General features: G+C 39.5%; 1 protein-coding gene across 1 annotated transcript in view; it reads right to left on the reverse strand.

The window, feature by feature from the left end:
- SLC35F3 (solute carrier family 35 member F3) overlaps positions 1-13883 on the reverse strand; it is a 169209-nt gene extending 155326 nt beyond the window's left edge. The window contains exons 1-2 of the mRNA XM_041485495.1: positions 13831-13883; positions 13327-13556 (exon numbers count right to left, since the gene is read on the reverse strand). Coding sequence (XP_041341429.1) covers positions 13327-13556; positions 13831-13883 — 283 coding nt within the window. The remainder of the gene's footprint in view (positions 1-13326; positions 13557-13830) is intronic.
- Between the last annotated feature and the right edge of the window lie 6569 nt (positions 13884-20452).

Consider the following 20452-nt stretch of genomic DNA (forward strand, 5'->3'; position numbering starts at 1 on the left):
ATAATGTTTAAATTTCATTAATTAGTTAGTTCCAAAAGCTTATAAATGCAAAGTTATTTGAGCTATATTATTTGTATTATGTTATGGTTGAGAATTGCTCTAATTTTAACACTAAAAAAAAAATCTAATGAAATCATCTTTATGAGACGACAATAATCCAGCCTATTGGGAAATAAATCAACAGTAACAAAACACCCAAGAAAGATCAGACTTGCAAGGTTGATTAATGAAATCCGTCAGTGAAATTCATCAGCTTCAACACCGAGCTGAGATTTATACAACCACTTATCTTTTAGTAAAATCAGCTGCTGTTACACAAAGCAGATTAGAGTGCAACTATTTTAACCTTGAACTGAGAGCTATACATCTCAAGTAGAAGAAGCCTTTCTGCAAGGTGCTGGTTTTGTTGTACCACCCAATTATTCTACAGTGCAAGTAATTCAGCTAGAGCAGTTAATATCCAGGGTATTTTATGCCTCTTGATCTCTTATTTCGCTGGTACAATTGCTACAACTGGGCACACAACTTTGTGTAGGTTTTACAAACCTCCCTCCAAAAAAGTGTTCAAGATCCCAATTACCTCAACATTTGAGATTGTTTTACCTCTTCGTGCTTTGAACTGCTTCAGAGAGAAAGGCAGTTTCATTGCCTCATTCCCATGCTGTTCTCACCTAGCATAAATAAGAAGGATCACTTTGTTATAGATAATTGGAGGATCAAAAATAACAACTGTCTAATTGCCTTCTGCATGAGAAAAAAAGTGAAGGAAACAAAAATTCACTAGACATTCACTAGGCAAATGCTCTTGTCTGGAAGGGAATTTTGTATACATGTTTACATCAATAGATAGCTGCAACACAAACGCTCTCATTTGGAAGACGAGACCAGATCCAGTCACTCTGCACTTCCAACTGAAAAGTGCAGAACAAGTTCTAATAGCAAAGGAAACTCTAGCCTTGTGAGATAGCATATTTTATTTGTAAAAATACTTTGGTAAGCATGCTCTGGGACTCTCTGGAGGTTTAAGAGTATCCAAGCTTGCCAAACTGCACAGCTTTCACAAACCTATTATAGGGTCAGACCAGAACCCTCAATTCCCTTCAGGACTGCAGTATTCCTTTGTGCCATTAGTTACTGGTGTCAGTTAGGCAAAATTCCTCTCAGATTCTACCAGTTTTACCAACAGGAAGATGGAACAATTCTGGCCTTTGAAAATAAAGAGATAAGAGGTTAATGCACTAACTCAAACAGCTTCATTAGATAGGTTTTAAACTTTACCAGGGAGTTTCTCCAAGCCACATGCTGTCCATCACACGTATGGCTTTGTGGTGGGATAATTTAACAAAAATAGCAACAAAACAAAAAACTTAAGATGGATTACAACATTCTGTTATCTCTAGCATTTCAAATTTCTCCAAGAACACTGTAATTCCATCCCAATGCACACTGTCCTTTGTTTACATTTGCAAGAAGTTCTGGGTGTATATGTTCTTATTCCTTACCTGACTGAGCAAGGACTGTCAAAAACTAACTGGCTTCCAAACTGTTGCTTATAGAAATGATGAACTAGAATGCCTTTCTTTTACTGTTTTAAAAGGCTTCTGCCTCAGACTCATTCAGTGACACCCACTCTAGTACAGGCAGATTGTTTGTCTACATCTGAAGTGGAAAGACATGAACTATGTTTTATTATTTAGTAAAAATGTAAGTTTGAGCTTAGGGCAATACAAAATTTTCTACTGGTAACAGACCTGTTTGAGGACTTTTTTCCTATACTGTTGCTTCTATAGCATACCCTGTTAGAAGCCTCAATCCTTTATTCCTAACCTAAAGCTATAAACAACTGTATATATATTAATTTTCCTTTCAGCACCAGGGCTTTGGTAGTCACTTTTCTAAGCAATGGGAAGAAAGAGTGGCCTCCTCAATTCCTGTAGATGCTTTCTACTTATGTTGGGACAAGCTATTAAGTACTAACTAAACACCAAGTTTAAAGAAATTTAAAATTGCACATCTATTAAAAGAAATAATTATTCTATAATTTAAATTGATCTCCTCAGTAGTGCTCAGGAACATATAATAAAGACCATGTATGGGTAGGTGTAATTGGATGCAGTTGCCTTAGGAACAAATGTTCAGCACACAGAGCAGAAAGCCCTGCTTAAAAGGCAAACTCAAAGACTTAAGCCTGGTAGCTGAAACCTGGCTTGACTGAAGTTACTGAGAAAAGTACCATGTCTGGTACTTTTGGTACTTGGCTGGAGTCAGGGATTCATCCCAAAAGCTTTTTTAATTCTCTCATTATCATCAGTACAGGACTAAATAATACATTAAAAAGTGCTGTACTGAAATGTACAGACATTTCCCTGTTTCCCTTGTTCAGTAAGCTTATCACAAAGCAAAAACTACCTAGAGAGTCATAAGAGAGTTTAGGCTTATACTCTTAAGATACTAATTTCAGAACCAATTCCAGTGTATTTTCTTTATACAGACATGAGATATTGTGCCTTTACAGAAATGTTATTGTAGGGTGCAAAAGAATTTGACATGCAGGGATAAAACACTGCCTGGTATATGAGTATTATTTCAAAGCAATATTAATCGCAAAGATTCCTATAAAGATGCTAGGGAAAAATCCTATCATTTTGTAGAAGTAAATACAGAATGCCTAATAATGTTTGCCAGAATGATTTCTAGTGAGATGCAGTTTTTACTATGCATATAGCAGCCACAGAAGGCACGAAGTATTGTTCCCAGTACAAGATGTGTTTCTTGTCCATGCATTTCTCTACAAAGAAATTACTCATTTGTGCTTCTATGACTTACTCTCATTTCGGTTTCCATTTGGAGAAATATTATAAGACACAAAACCACTTCTCACCCTGGGTGAAGTCAGAACACATATACAGCCCTCTACTTCTTGAAATCACTATTTGCAAAAGACAAGGAATTTCCTACAGATATTAAAATACATATTACTAAGCTGTAAAGTTTGAAAGCAAGTTGTCTTTGAAACAAGAAAATCAAATACAGAAGTTGCTTACTAAATAAGTTGTTTATCAAATAATACTTCCCAAAGACTGTGAAGTAATTTTATCAATGCAACCAGAGATCCAATTCCATGCTGCAACCTCTAAGATTATCTTCCTAAGTGTTACAAGCCAATAACCATGGGAAGGCAGTCACTTAAGGTGTCTTCATATTCTTCATATATTCTCTCAAGACAACCTGGCAAGCTGGAGAAACCAGGCAGGAGTCATATATCCTTCTGAAATCCCTGAAGCCATGCACACAGTAGCTCTATTCCTTCATGTTAACCTAGTTTTCATTCCAACTCATGTAATTTCCCAGACTGATAAAGAGGACTTTACTTCCCATATATTGGAAGAAAGTTCATGTGGCCGTACGTAGGAGTCCCACGCTATACCTACAATAATAAATTAATGTGGGCTTATGTTCATTTCCAAGTCAAGACCCATCTGTCATTCTCATGTCTATTGAAAAAATTTAAATCATTTTTGAACTCCTGAATGCACCAGAATTCATCTTGTCTGGGCATAATCCCTGGCTTGCATGAAACCCAAGCTCCCACATTCAGGCCCATGGAACACACTTGCAATGTATGTAAGAAATAGCTGAAATACAAGTCCTGAAAAACAGAGGTCTCTAGTCACAACATATGATGTAGTTCTACATCATATGTAGAAGACATTTTCCATGGCTCCACTGACTTTAAGGGGTTTGCTTCTTGACTTCCTTTTCCTGCCTTTACATTATTTTGTAATTTCTTCTCTTCAACTAGCCTCTGGTAGCCTCTGGTAATCAAACCTAAACATATTTCTTTTCATTATAAATGTCTTGTTTCTGAAGCGAAGAAAGACTCACAACTGAGAAGTTACCAGGCCAGTAGACCACTAAATGCTATGCAGCAAAAAATCATTTCAACAGAAGCACAAAGAAGAATGGTTTCTGTCAGTAATTTCTGTTCCATGGAAAGTGCTAACCAAAACCATAAGCAGTAGCTAGCATCTAAGCTTAAAAAGTAAACATGATTACCATCTTCACTTGTTCAAAATAAATGGCTGCATGTCAATTAAATCAGTCTTAAAGTTTCAAAAAACATTGCATAAAGTGAGCAGGAGAGACAACAGAATCATAAAGCCATGAAGTTGTATGTCCTGTTTCACAGTGCAAACACTGCACCATTGATATTAATCCTGGCACTGCATATTTCAACTAGGGCAAAATTTTACAAGCAGAAAATCTCTACTGAACACCCAAGGATTGTCTGGAAAGCAGTTACTATTTGAAAATGGTAAGACAACTCCAGGCTTTCAGGACAGGACCATGAATACACCATCAGCATCCTCACACAAGCTCATCAGTTCTGAAGGAGCAGGCCCTTGCTTCACTTCCCACCTGAGCACACGACTGTGCTCTGTTCACACAACTGCACGGACCTGGCAAAGCCAAAGCAAGATGTCCTGAAGGAGGCAGAGCCCCCAGGCTGCTACAGGACTACACACAGCACAACAGTGAGCTTAAGGGTGGAATGACTTGGCCTGCTCAACTTGGAGAGTGGACAAGCAGGTCAATTTCCACACTACTTTTGTATCTTAGCTGGTGTGAAGAGATCGCAAGGAAAAGGACCAAATTTGTGGGATTTCTGATGTAAGAGTCAAGGAAAAAAACCCAACCCTTCGGGTTGTCCCTATTGATCAGCTCTGCCACAATATTTATATTGCAATGGGATCAATAGGACTCTGCATCAGTGTTCAGAAATGAAAACTGTTTGCTTCCTTTAGACATTAAAGGCACTTTTCATGAATTATCTGACAGAGGCCAGTTACAGCAAAGCAAAAAGAAACTTTAATTGCAAGATTAAGACCTTATAATTCCACTAGAAGCCAGTTACATTCCCTTATCCTGGAGAGGCTCAAATATTCAAATTTCCTAGCCTCAGATGATTGGCTTGCTGAGTTAACAGAGCCTATCGGCTATGTGATGTCACTGTTATTTTCCTAAATGTGAGGCTACCCAAATTCCAACACTGCTGGAAGAGCCTTTCTCAGAAAACAGCCCAACTCCTATATTGGCCAGATACACTCATGGAAACAAAATTACAGGAAACAAAATAAGGCACATTTGGTAAAAAAAATGAACCTTATTAGGCTCTCAAGTTCCAGAGAAAAATTGAGGTGTCTGAAATCATTCAGATGCATTTTTTTAATAAGGGGAGATGACTGAGTGGAGAACAAGCTTCCCAAATTCTGAAGAAAATGAAACCTGGGATACCTCTGCTGCATCCCTTCTGTCTAAGGACTACTTCAAGTACTGGTTCATAAATAAAATATTTCTCTATGGTCTTCCACACACAATCATAGCATCTTTTTTTCTTCCAAGGATACACTGAGGGATGAAAGAACATGTGCCTAGTGAAGACAAACAGGGAATCATAAATACTCAGGGAAGTGGTTTCTGCAGTAAGATGTACCACATGAAGGCAAGCTATTGCCTAGGCAGGAACCATGATCTGCAGATAAATTATTATGAACAGAAGTGCTCATTTCATCACTGTTCTCAGAGTAGTCATCATTCACAAGCAACAGTGGAAAGTCTATAGCTTCAGCTTCCAAAACAGCAAGAGGGACAGAACTAGACCCTTGTGTTCCAAAGGATGGCACTTACCAAAGGGCCAAAGTGACTTTTACATAACTTCTCTGTAGAATCATAGAACAATGCAGGTTGGAAAGAACCTTAAGGATCACCTGATTCAACCATACCTCATTGCTATCTCTCTCTTTCTCTTGAGGATTATTTTATCTCAAGTAAATGGCAGAAATTATCAGCAATTTACACACAGAATATGAAACACAAACACTTCATTATACAGAAGAGAGATTATGGCACAAAAATTCACCTTGAAGAAAGCACTGACATGAGCTAGAATCTAGTAAAATCAGCTTTTAAGCTAATGAGCATTGCTGGTCGTTGTCCTTTTGTGGCTTTTTGTTTCAGTAACACTCCAGTGTCTGATATCATGGTAGGATATCAACAACACAAGCTTTGTAGTCTGATTTCAATACTATTATCTTGGGCAATTAATTGTTTCTATTAAAAAAATAATTATTTAAAGTAGCAAAGATCCATCACACAGTGCACTCCAGAACTATTACAGAAATTTACCCCTAGGAAGGGTCTGCAATAAAAATAGTTCCAAAAATAAGCATTCACTCATAATTCTTGATAGTTTCCAAATCATTTTTTCAAAATTAACTTGCTCGCTCATTATTCCATATCAATTCAGAGTAGTATGTATTTTTAACAACAATCTATTATTATTGATTAGTGAACATGTTCACATTTCTATTAAAAAAAAAAGACATAAATGCAGTTTTCCAGTGGAAGGATTCTCAAATGCCAGGTAACACTCTTCAAAACAGTTAACATGGGTCCTGACATTGCAAAGATGTACAGCTAGGTTTAGCAGTAGGTTTTCATGGTGGAGTCTTCAGTGGTATCTTCTAACACAGCAGCATTCAATGATAACATTCATTAAGGGCATAAAACGAATGCTGGAAATCAACAGATTCTTAATTGCTGTCCCATGAACTGTTTTGCATAAATGGCTGAAGATGACATGTAATTAAAGCTGCACTGAAAAAAAGCTGAAAGCAATGAATTAATTTGTTTAAACAGCAAACAAACAAACAAAAAAAAAGATGGTCCATTTTGCAGGCGGTAATTTTTAGTTTTGTCACTATGAAAACAAGATACAAAACACAAAATATTTATTCATCTGCTAGTTAAAAGTGGTGGTTACTTAACACTACACAATTAAAACTGTTAAGTAAACAAGTTACTAAATATTCACTAAACATTTATAATTTACTAAATATTTATTAAACAATCAAAAATGTTTAAAAAACCAATTTAAATGAGAATTTGCTTGGCTTGCCAGCAAGAAATTTAAGACTTAAAGTTTGTGATTAATTGAGTTCTATATTGTAACAGGAACCAGTTTTCTACTAAGTACTAGCCAAAAAAATTTTACCTATTTTCAAAAGCCTAAGAACCCCCATGTTCCTTCTCTATTGGAATTGTCTTGAAAAAGAAGATGCTGAAAGGCTTTTTTAAAAAATATTCACCTGGTATCTTCACAGTTGCTCAGTATTCAGCACCTGTACTGCTCTGGCCTGCCTCAGGTGCCCAGTTGTGCTCATTCTCACTTGCAAGACCACCCAGAGAGCTAAAACCCAGCAGAACCAATGGCTTCTCTTTCAAAAGAGAAATATATCCTGCAGTATTTGGGATGCAAACAGACTAGGGATCAGGTCTCTGAAATACTTAGACTATTTCTGGAGACAACTCTTCTCAGCCACAGTTACTACCACGTAATGAGGCAATTGCCTAAGAAGTTTCTGTGTGAGGTGTCATGTGGACATTAGTCAGGAATATCGCTGGACCATGTATCACCACGTAGGTTTCGCTTGCAGCAGAGAACTGCAACTGACATTTGAAACAACAATGCCGCAGTGCTTTTAAATTTGCAATGCCATTCATCACCATCGCCTTCTTCCGCCTGTAGATGCTCCTGTGTTTTCTTAGGTTTTCTTGGTAACATAAAAATTACTGATGTTAGTACTGACAATGAGGAGTTGAAGAGCATTGACTAAAAATAAATCAGGCCTCAGACACCATAAGCCTATATTTTAAAAAATAATATATATATATATATATACACACATATATATAAAGCACATATTTTTATTCATGTTCTAAGCTTCAGTGCTGACCAACAGATTGGGCATTGTAGAAGGACTGTTGACCTATAGATTGACCCTGGGAAGAGAAACTTGATAGCTGCACCAAGCCACTGGTTACCTGCACCTAGAGTTTACTCCATGTTTTCACCTGAAAAGCAAGATTCCCAAATAATCATTTGACCTCAGAAACAGCAACATGAATGATACCACCAAGGCTTGCATTAGTTATAAACTTATTACTTTCAGTATTTATGCACTGGAAAGCAAGCAAGCAGTTTAATTAATTGCTTACAGTTGGCCTGAAAATGGCTTTCCCCAGAGAAAATTATAATTTTCAACTTATGTCTTTGAACTTCTGGAGTACATCACCTCAAAAAGTTAAATTCTCCCTCAGATGCAAATACATGAAAATGGTATTTGCACAAATTTCTCTTGATTCATATCCTCGCTGGATTTGCTTTTAGCAACTGTGAAATTTCAGTATTCAATGGAGCATGAAAAGAAAATCACAAGGAGGAACACTGGGGATCACTTGGGAACACTGGTCTTTAGCTGTATAACTGATACTCTAATATTTAAAAGTGCTCATACATGTAATTAGCTAAAACCAACACCAAACTCTCACCTTGAAAGGCTCTCAAAATCTATAACAGGGAACAGTCTGCCCAGAGGGGTTAGAAGTACCCCATCTCTGGAAGTGTTCAAGGCAAACCTGGATTAGGATTTCACCCAGCTGGTCCAGTGAATGTATCCCTGGCTATGGCAGGGGGGGTTGAAACTAGATGACTTTAAAGGTCCCTTCTTACCCAAATCATTCTATGGTATAATTCTGTGATTGGCATACTCAGACAATTATGCTTTCTGAGCAATCTTCAGGCTATTCAGCCAATATGTTCCAGTGTGTTACTGATATTGGTGACAGCACTTAAATTCCACATTCAGGTCAAGACCTAATGTGCTACACACTGGATGAGTACTATATTGAAATTCTATGCATTAAAATTATATGGTTTATTTTGTTGCTGCTGAAATAACTATGAAGAAACATGAAAAATATGAAAATTAATATTTAAAGTAGCAGGGAGAAGCAAAGCCAGAGAACTTCATTTAGTGGACACAATCTTTCCCTTTCACCTGAACATCATGTCTCTTAAAAGTTATCACTGGGACAACCTGGAATTATTCACAAGGTGGAAGTCTCTGAGAAATGTACGTTCACAAGCTGTGATCCACAGACAGCGGTCAATTCCTAATAAACAGAACCAAGAAGAGTTAAAACTACATACCATTCTCTTCTTTCTGCAGGTATGGAAACGTCTGTAATCACACAAAAAATGTAAGCGAATAAATGAGGAAGGCCAAGGACTATACAATCCTTATTTGTCCATAATAAGTCTGTATTTATGAACACATGCTAAGGATATACAAAAGTCCCTGCTTTAAAAGAAAGACCCTAATCTTAAACAAGGAGTAGAAGCAGGTGATCTGTAGGAAGAAGATTGCAAAATAGGGATAGCTGGCTCAAGCCCACATGAATGTATTTAAAATACTAATCACATAATGACACACTGTGATATTGAATCACCAGAAAATAGACCTAGTTAGAGAAAAATGAATGCTTGGCAAAGGTGATAGTTGTGAACATTTCCTGTGGAAACAAGCACCCTGCCAATTGCTACAATCATTAAAATAGACAAGTCTTCCATAGTGACCAGGAGGGCAGTCCAAGAGTTTTGTGACACCTGTATTTCTCAAGTACAGAAAAGCTCCAAGGGAACTATACTTTGAAAAATATTTAGAAAACTAATTCCAACAGACAGTACTGTGAAATGGAAACTTAAAATATGGCTGTTCACCTCCAAACTTGCCTCTGCTCTTCAACTGAAGTCCCAGGCTTCCAGAGGCAGAAATCACAAGAATTCACATAACCTTCATGGAAGAGAACCGCAGTGCTAATACAGCTCTAACAACAGCTTCATCTCCATACAACAAAAACACTGTCAATGGGATCTGCAAATCTCCTGGCATTGTTTTGGGGGCTTTTTTATCAAAGCCTTTGATCCCTATGTTCTAACTAAAAGGAAACAAAATGAAAGTCAACATACCTGTTACTGATAATGGGAATTTCACAAATATTGAGCTCTGTTACATCTGTAGCTGCATAAGGGTATGATTCTGCAATCTGACTGCATCTTATCTGTTTCTTCCCCTCTGTCTTTATATTTGAAAAATCAAATCACATTCTGCAAAATATTCCCCATGGGACACATATGAATATTTGATTTAGACTGGAGAGCAGTTAACCACATAATTAGTTACCCTGGAAATCAAAGAATTCAGAAAAATAAGAACTACCAGATTAGATCACATTAGAACACTCCTCTTTCTAAAGGTTAGCAGATGCTACGGAGGGAAGCACAAGAAACCCTCAAGAAAAGTCTCCTCACAGTCTAAGGAGGGGCTAATTCAAATTCTGGATAATGAAGTTTAATATTATCTCCAGCATGTTTCCTATTTTATCACAATTCTAGATCTTATCACTGCTATTATAATTCCTTGAAATCTTCATCTCAAGAATAAATTACATGTTTTCTTCAATATTATTTCTTTTCCTATCAGTGATAGTTTGATGACTTTTCAGCTTCTTTTCCTATCTACCTTTTTTCTTATGACCTTTTTTCTTATGAGTAAGAAGAAAACCTCTCTACCTGCCTAAGTAACATGTGCCAGTACTTTCCAATACTTTTGTTTCAACCTCTTTAAGGTAAACAGCAAAAGGTGGAGCTTGAGGCTCTTTACAGATTGCCTGTACTCTTTCTCCTTGCTCATCAAAGCCTCCAGTAATATTTTTTTGAGAGCAGATAACCATAATTACCCTAAATTTGCTGAAGGCATCCTAACACACAGGAACTACATTACATTATTCCAGCTCCTAAAATCTGGTTTGCAAGTGCAGTCAAACAGCAGAGGTCTTCCCTGAGCTGTGTGCAGTCCCAAAATCACCAGCCAATATAATGTGAAAGTTGGCAGGTAATTTTAGCATTTTCAGGAAACGTGAGGCTTCTGTTTTGTGATAACTGAATGACATTTATTGGCATTTCAGCAAGTCACCTGGCTGGGACAGGTCTCCCTAGAGTAATGTTACAAGTCCTTTCTCATTCTGTCCAATCCAGACCAGTTTGTGTCTTAAGCACATTTTCATTTCTTCCTCCTATCTTTCCAACGAATTTATAAGACTATTAAATACTGGAGTTGCTACATAACCTTGAGGCATCCTGGTATGTTTCAAATTGTTCTCCAAGCAAGTTTTGGGGTCATGGTAACACTATCTCAGTTTATCAGTGGTAGTTTCCCTAATGGAATTTTGCTAAAACAAAAACCACGAAATAAGCAAAAGCCTTCTGAATCTCTCAAACAATTTTATACATCCATCCATACAGCTATATATACATAAAGACTGTAAATGAAGTATGAAAGGAATATACTGCAGTGCAAAAGAGGTAGACTTTACCCTACAGGCAATTTAGCTACAATAAAAAGAATGTCACCAAGAAAGATAGACTACATAAATCTAAATCAGACCATATTATGGACTTCTTTTCTGAAAAGCAGGTCCATTATTAATGCAGTCCATAATTATAATCATAGTGCATCCAATTGTCTACAAGGATACAAAATAAGATGACAAAAAGTACCCAGGTTGCAATTCAAGCTTAGTGAAAATAATTTGTTTGCAGTACTTCAGCCAAATAAAATTCTATTTACAAATAGAAAATTGCAAAGTTTCTATTTAACTGCAAAGTCACAAGGGAAGTCCATATCCCAAAATTAGATATCAGCCCAACTTTGAAAACAAAGATGTTTCAAAGAGGCGATGATAAAGCTGTCTTCCCAATTTAGATGATATACCCTATTCAGTCAGCTATTCAGCTGATGCAAACAACATGGCTCTCCTTAAACCATGCTGTAGAGATGTATCTTTTCTTCTATGTGTCCTTCTATGTTCCTAGTAACTCAGATTTTAAACTGGAAACACATTCACATAACCTATTATTTTTAGACATACATTTATGAAACTCAGACACTTTGTATATTTAGCCCCCACCACTATAATTCAAGTAGGTAATTTTGTTATTCAGAACGAATTAGGAGAGAAAATGTAACTAGAATAGCAGACTTAGGGCTGCTATTAACTTTTTCAGACAGAGTTATAAATTTCAACAAATAGGTTATAATTGAGGAGCCAGCATGACCTTTATTATTTCAGAAGGTTCAGCCATAGCAGCTCAGTGTGACTTCAGCTAGACTATTAGTCACTCTGTCAGATAGAACCATTAACATCCAACTCAGTCTGGCATCCACATATAATCTGATCCTTAAAACTGGCCTGAATGAGCTTGACCCTCAAGAACAGCCCAAATCCAGGCACTGGAATTGCTCTTATAGAAATACCATACTCCTAGTGAGTAAAGTAGCAAATATCTGATATTTCTGTATAATTGCAATCAAAGAAAAAATAAAAAAAGGCTCTCACAGAAGAGTATTAGAATATTTATTAGTAAAGTCCTATTTTCAGGCAATCAGGACCAGCTCTCCCTCAGAGAAAAACTGAACAAGTACTGTGTGCCATGCATTCTTGTATCGTCCTATTCCATTACTAATCACACTGCCAAACAGATAATCCAGTAGTAAATATTTCAGAACATTTGCACTTAATACGTAGGGAAGTACGATATAAAAACAACCACTTTATCAGAGCTAGTGCTTCCAGCAAAGCAATGATTTCTGTTACAGAAGAATCCTTTTATCAACAAAAACCCCTGTGATATTTCAAACGACCTTAAGGCAACCAAAATAATGTTATAACTTCAATTATTTGGTAAACTATTCTAGAACTTTTTAATGCATACAACTGACATAAACATGACGAAAGATGGACAAAATATACACAAAAAGTACTAGTTCATATATTACAATGACTCGAGGTAATGCTTCCTTTGTAAATCATGTATGTGACGGAAGACAGCTACACTTCTCTTCATATCGTTATCATTTGAAGTTTCTTTCCCAAGTGTATGCATACGGAAGAAACAGCTCCACTCGACATAGGAAAAGACAGATCATTCAGCTCAAGTGCTGCGAAAATTTGACAGAAATTTTCTCCTAAAACAACAGAAACAGACACTGATAATGCTTTACTTGTGAAAATGATATGTGCATGAGCGTGCAGGGGCTTTTACAGAGCTGTCAACCCACGGTAATCACCGTCGCTAAGTGTGCCTGCAACATGAAGACAAATATTTGACCTATTTTCTTAGCAGAATTTAGCTGTCATCATTCTTAGCACCACTCTCTCGTGAACGAGCCACTGCCAAAGGACTAAGGCAACACGGGCACAGAATTCTTCGCCGAGAGTGAGAGCACTTCCCTGCACGGAGCGAGGTTTGTTCCACGGTAAAGCGATCGGCCCCTCGAACCCACATCCCTCTGCCGGTTCCGGGCTGCGCCCGCTCGCCCCGGTCCTGGCAACCCCCCGCGCCCGCCCGTGCCGGGGACTCACGTTTGTAGCTGGCGGCCCAGGGCTGGTAGCCGTAGTAGCCGGTGATGCGGAGGATGCGCTCCTCGATGGAGGTGAGCCCCACGGACGCGCTGGTGAGGTCTTCCACGGAGCGGGACCACTTCAAGTCCTCTTTAATGGCCTCGTCCACCACCAGGTACTTGAGCTGCCGCAGCTGCGGGCTGATGTCGGACAGCCGCCGGGGGCTGACATCGGGGGAGCGCCGCATGCCGCTGCGGGTCGGGAGAGGGGCGTCAGCCCGGGGCCGCGCCGCCAGCGCCGCCGCCCTCCGCCGGCCCCGGGCGAAGTTGGCGGCGGGCGGCGGGACCCTCGCCGGCAGGGGAGCCGGCCCGGGCCCGCGGCGCCCACAACTTTCCTCGCCGCCCTCCACCGGAGCGACCCCACGGAGCGGGCGGCGCCGCGGGCCAGGGTGAGGTGAGGTGAGGTGGGGCGGTGTGGGGTGTCCCCGTCCCCCCGGCCCGCCCGCCCGGCCCCGCGGGTACTCACAGCGTGGCGGCTTTGCCCCGCGCGGAGCCGTTGGGGAACTCCCGGATCCCCATGGGGAGCAGCAGCGATGGCTGGGGGGCGCCCAGCCTTCCCGGCGGGGCCAGCCGGCGGCTCTCACCGGCCGGGTAAGAAACGGAAAGGAAGGAAAGGAGCGAGCGGGGGAAGGCGGCGCCCCCGTGGCAGAGGGTCCCCGGGCTGGCGCTGGCCCCGGCGGGAGAGGCAGGTAGGGAGAGAGGCGGGCAGGGATGCAGGGACGGAGACGGGCGGGCCAGCGCTGCCGCCTACGAGCCGCTGCCGCCTGCGGAGCGCCGAGCGCCGGCGGCGGGGGCCGGGCAGGGNGGGCCCGCCACCGCCGCCACGAGCGGCCCTCGGGCGGGGCGGGGCGGCCTCACCCCCCGGGGCGGCCTCACCTCCCGGGGCGGCCTCACCCCCCGGGTGTGCCCGCCCGGCCCAGCGGCGAAGCCGTGACCGCTGTTCGGTGCGGACAGGCTCGGAACGGTGCCGGGGGCCGGACAGCCCGGGCAGGGCCGGCTCGGAAGTGGCCGTGGAGCCCATCTGACGAGGGGACCAACCTGGCTACCCGCATAAGGCCGCCGTCACGCAGCCTTCTACCAACTCACCTTTACTTTTTCTTTTTTTTTTTTTCTTTTTTTTTTTTTTTTTTTTTTTTTTTAACACCCCACCTAACTTAAAAGGCAAACATGCAGTTAAGTTTAAGTTAACATGTGAGCATAGATGTTATCTTATACAAAGAATTCATTCACGGACAAATAAGATTAAAATCTGATAATAGGTTCTTGGGCAAAACTTGGTCACCTAGAAGTATAGACAGTTGAAGTCAAAGTGTGTTTTGTATATATGTATCCATATATATTTGGAAGGGGGTAAAAATCAAGTCGAAGGAGAAAAGGTTGTTACCTTTTGTGACCTCACTTGCTCAGTTTACTGGGAACATTAAACCACCAAGGTATCAAGTATGGAAGTGAGCTGGATCAGTGAAATGCAACCTTTCACTGTCACTGAAGAGAACATTACAGCATCACTGCACCAGTATCAGAAAGGGAAAGTAAAAAAAATATCCAGCAGAAGAAAATCAAACTAATTATCATCTTAAATAGACATGTATTGAATAAAGCACTAACTTTATTTTATTTCCTCTCCAACCCTTATTTTGAGCCTTTGAAGGGGAAAAATGTTTGCCGTTGAGGAAGCCAGTTCCAAAATCCACTACAGATGAACAGCAGTGGTCCAATACTGCAAACAGAGGGTAATAGTGCAGGTGCTTGATTCTGCCTACCAGTAATGACAGAAACCCTTGCAGAGTGCACAGATCAATGCAGAAGGATGATTTTGGTTAAGATGAGGGGATAAAAACACAGTGCTCACTAAATCTAAGGATACTGATCACTGTCTTGATTTAAGTCTCTTTAGGGCATTTAGGGCAGAAATGGTGTTAACACGCAGGAATGGGATTAATCATTTCAGTCAGGCCTCCCAAGGCCATCACTGGAGCAGCATCATTCGGTATGCACGGTTCATGCGCTCTCTGGCTTTAAGTGATGGACAAGGGTAGGATTTATTCCGAGATTTTCCCATAATACTGCATGTATCTAGTGTAAAATTCCTCTATGTTATAGGTCCAGAAATAAAACATAGTCTCAGAGCCAGCAAAGGCTCCAATAATGAAGGAAGCCAAACGTTGTTGACCAGCCAATAGTGACTGACACCTGCTGAGCGCTCACCTGCCTCTTGGAATAGGCTGCTGCAAACTAGCACAGGCTGGTTCAGCCCTGCTAGAAATTTTGCCTTCATCACTGATGTGTTTAGCTGCCCATCTTCTCTAGCACCAGAGAGTAGCTGTGGAAGTCAGAGACCCTATTACACACATATCTACTTTGATATGCCAGAACCATCTTATTCTTCTATCCAATAAAAATTTTTCAGCTGTTTTATTCCTCCCCAGCTGCTGTCATCCCAAGGTGTAAATGAAATGACGGATGGGTGTTTCTCCCCTCACACACAGAAATGACTTTGAACAGCTTGGGTGGCAGCACTGACAAACTTGAAGTGAGCATGCATCTTGCAAGAGAGGAAAAAATGCATAGGAGTGAACATCTTAAAGTTCACTGAAACATTTAATAAAGATGACATTTCAAAATTTTGTAGGACGCAACAGCAACATCTACCAAGAGCTACGTCTTAGGATCTTACCAAACCTTGCTGTAAGTGATGTTTCTTCTTTAAAAATAGCAGTTGCTGGAGACACGCAAGTAAAAATTCTCATGTATATAATTTTAATTATGTTCAAGCATTGTAGCTAAAATTGAAACATTACAATATGGCACTGGACAATAAAGCACAAAGTATGGGATTCCACATGACTTGGAATTTGTAGATTTATGGAGCTGTTTAAGATTTTTAATAAAAGGAGAAGAAAATCTTGCAGTAGTCTAGCAACTCCACAAAGTGTAAGGAAAAAGAATATACGTACTCTAGGAACAGTGGGCAAAATGGTATGCACCATCAAGCTGGAGCCACTATGAACAGTTTTCTGCACCTCTTACTAGTGAGAGTTTATTACTTTAGTAAAACACCTGCAATCATTCAAACACAGAAGGGTTAGGAAACTGTATTTTTTTAAAAGATAGAGCTCTATAGCAAGGGAACAATAAGTAATTATTCTAGAGTGTGGTTCCTTATTCTGTCCTGTTAGATACTCCTTTTTATGTTTTTCCAGACAACATGAAATTATATGCTTGACTGATACTCAGCGCTTAAAAGGCACAGCCATTAAGATATATTAGCATTATTGTCTACAGTGTGATGCCATATCAAAAGAAAATATAATTTAAACTGTATTTATTTTCACCTCCCATCAATACTAGCTTGCCAGAAGATTCTCTGGGATGAAAATTTACATTTTTCAAAACACTACTCATTTCATGAGAAAGGTACATGCATTTTTTTATTTCTTCCAACTCCCACCCCAAGATAAGAGTTTTAGATTTAAAAGATTCTCTGACATACTGGACTAAGATAGCAGCAATGTTTCATCAGGCAACAAAACAATCTACTGCATAAACACCAGCATGAAGTTGATGTGGTCCTTCTTTCCCAGTTCATAAAAATCAGCCTTAGAACCTGAGTCTTTAGAAGACAAATTAGCTCCCTCCTTAAGCAAGGAAAGACCTAAGTGGCCTTCTCACCGATTATTCTGCATTTGATGCATAGTCCTTCTTCTTAGTATTTTTATATTTAGCACTGAAGGTATAAGCCCAAGCCATTAATAAGATGTTCCTGCCTCAGTATATTTGGGTGTTGGACAGAAATACAATATACGTGATAAAAGTCCTATATAATGTACGGAAATGCTGAATGGCAAAGCTATGCATTTTCTTCAGCTAGGGTCAAATTTGACATCCACATGAATATAATGCTGCTGCATAACCCAAATGATTCCATTTCTATCCATGGAACTAATTGTAGCATGTTCAGATTGAGCAGGAATGCAACTTTGAGCATAATGCATTTCACATACAAAATATTTTCAATCAGCAGCAACAACAAAAAAAGCAAAAACTGTTTAGTCCATCCTAGTTATTTGCTTGCATTCATGTTTTTAAAATATTTAATACCATCTTGAAATGGTTGAAAAAAACCCAGAGAACCAAGAAAAACTGATACAGCAGGCAGAGAATGGTCAAACAAAGACTGAATGAGAAGCAAAACTCAGCCTGACCACCTCTGACAGAATCACCCTTGCTCTCTCAAGTAGAGAAACCAATACTGTGCTTGAGAGAGCAGTCAGATGAATTTAAGACAAGTGGGAGCAAATTTTTTACATGAGCTCTCACATTGCTCTGATCCCCCTGCAATGCATGGCAAAACCAAATAAGCATCAGAATTTTTGTCATGACACCTTGCTGAAAGCAACTGGAAAGCTCTGGAAATCACAATCTAGCTGCCTGTTATTGTTAGGAAGTGCCATACACAGTTAGTGTCCCAGTTCCTGGGAGGTATGCTGCTTTAATACAAAGCTGATTTTAATCTGCTACTTTGAAGTGGTTGAATATAAACTGTTCACTTTCTTTCTTTGACAGGCACAATGGAAAATAGAAGTCCTTTATATTTGGAATGGAAAATAGACCTATTTTTTGTTTTGATATCCATTGTTAGATGAGAAGTGCATAAAAAAATTAGGACAACTCATCATGTCTTAGTGGCGTACGAGCCCTGCCAGTGCCTCTGTTCCAAGTTCCAATCAAAAACTGAAATGCAAGAGCAGAAAAATAGTAACATTTCCTTCTTCCAGCAAGAGCCCCAAAAGGACTGTAGGAAGTATTAATGAGAGAACACAGTATACAGTACAGACCTCTTCAATGTCCCATATCTTGAGAAATGCCAGAAGCGTCAAACTCAAAGTCCATTGGTAAGCTATATAGCCTTGATATCCCTTCATGTTCTGCCATTTCACATTATTTGTGCTAGAAATAGCAGGCTGCAAAACCCAGGTTAAGGAAAGGCTAGATACTGGTACTGCAAGTTTTTTGTGTTTAGCTGTGCATGACTCCTAGTCACTCCTTGTCCCACAGGTTTGCTGAGAGGCAAGCCAGACAAGCAGGGAATGAGGAAGAGGGGGGAAGATATAGGAAAGAGAATTAAGGACTCCAGAAAGAACATGAAAGAAAACTTTTATTGGATTTGTGCTCAGAGAAGGAAGTTGCTTTAGCAAACTAGAGCACAATATTCATGTTATATTCAAAGTTGCTTATCTGGAAGTTGTACTAGCCCCAAGAAAAACTGAATAATTCTCACCCTTCAGATAAACTTATGGGTTGTTTTCTAGTTTTGAAGGTGTTTTTAAAGTTGGATTTTTTCAATGCAAAAAAATGTGTCACTAGCCTTGGACTGCACAGATTTCTCAGCAGGAGAGATTTCTGAAGAGAAAGAAACACTTGGAAACTGATTTGACAGGCAATTTTTACTGTATAAAATTAATGGTAGCTGTTTGAAGCTTCACATGTGTCTGAAACATTAAAAAACCCACAGCTGAATTTTTGATCTGGAAGCACAGAAGATCAAAAAAGCATTATACTTTTGCCAAATGGTTCCAAAGTGTGGGGCAAAGCTGCTTACTTCTATGTATACATTTTAAGTCCTATTTGTAAGTTAACCATACTTATTTTTCCAGACTTGGAATTAATATTGGAAGCTACTGTAACTATTCTCTTGTACCAACTCAGATCTCACTTCTCCCCACAATATACAAAAAAGTGTCCTTTCCTCACCTTTTGTCTCCTACAATGCATAGATTTCATCATGTCATGGATAAAGACTGTATCTCACTACACTTTTTTCCTGGATGTTCTTTGAAATCAAAAGACTTCATTACAAAAAGTAAATCTCTTAAGAGTATAAATTGTTAGTGAGAGCAACAGTAAGAACTAGGGGCACACAATTTGCTGTGCAGGTCGGTCCTGCAGATTGCAACTCCCCTACACACTGCATACCCACAGAGAGGCAGACATTAGCACTGCTGTGAGCCTCAAGGCTGCACTGTTTCTTAGTGGAAAATGATATAGCATTAAAAATGAGATCTTTCATCTTGTATTTCCTTAGTAGATTCTTTTATTGTGGTGATAAATTTGGAACAATGAGATTATTTGATTAAACTTTCTCAGTCACTGCTGAATGGACTACCCTGCTTGTAGAATTAATAAAAAGGCCAAGACACCTCATTAACATGCTCGGTATTGAGCTGGATTGGCAGCAGCACAGCTTAATCCTACCAAAGGCCATTTGCCGAAGAAAGTCAGAAAGCTTTTAAATCATATTCTTAAAGGTTGAGTCAGGAGATGACCTTGCAAAAGCTGTAGTCCTAACTGTCCAGACTTCCATTCTGCCCATTCATGCTAGAGCTGCTTACTGCACAGAACAATATGTTAAATATTATGGTTTCTCCATATGCAATTCAATGCATCAGGCTTTATTTTGCTGTGCATGCTGATTGGAAAGCTAAATACAAAAGCTTAGTTTTGAAAAAGCCACATATGCCAATGTCCTCTAGCAGGGTTTTTGTGTTTAACTGTTCTTTCTCTCTTTTTTGGTAGCTGGAAGTATCCTAGCATCACATGATGGTCTAAAGGTACATTTTCATTTACAAGAATTGATACAGACATACCACACCACTTTAACTGTTGCCTCACAGTCTGTATAAGCAAATGCAGCTCAGAAGGATATGAACAAAGTGGATGAAAAGCATGGGTACATAATCACGCCTATCAAAACATCACAAGATCAAGATTAATGATGTCATTGTTAAAAATCATTCATCTGTGACACAAAACTATAGCAAAATTTATTATCAAGTAAATTGCATTATTGTCCTAATACACAACAGCCTATAAAAGAGATCTCAACCTTCTGTTTTGGAAGCAGTGCTTAGATTATTTACTTAAATATGTAAAGTGAATGTCCCAGGTAGTTAAATAATTCTTTGTATCTGGTCACCTAGGTGAAAATAGTTTTTTTCTATATAGACACAAGCAACTGCATTTCTCAACAGAAGCACACTAGTTTCAAGTCATTAAAATTTATGCAAAGTTACCTCTAAGCTCAATTA

The sequence above is a fragment of the Pyrgilauda ruficollis genome, unplaced genomic scaffold (assembly GCF_017590135.1).
Source record: "Pyrgilauda ruficollis isolate IOZ18807 unplaced genomic scaffold, ASM1759013v1 scaffold70, whole genome shotgun sequence".
In the NCBI taxonomy this organism is placed as follows: Eukaryota; Metazoa; Chordata; class Aves; order Passeriformes; family Passeridae; genus Pyrgilauda; species Pyrgilauda ruficollis.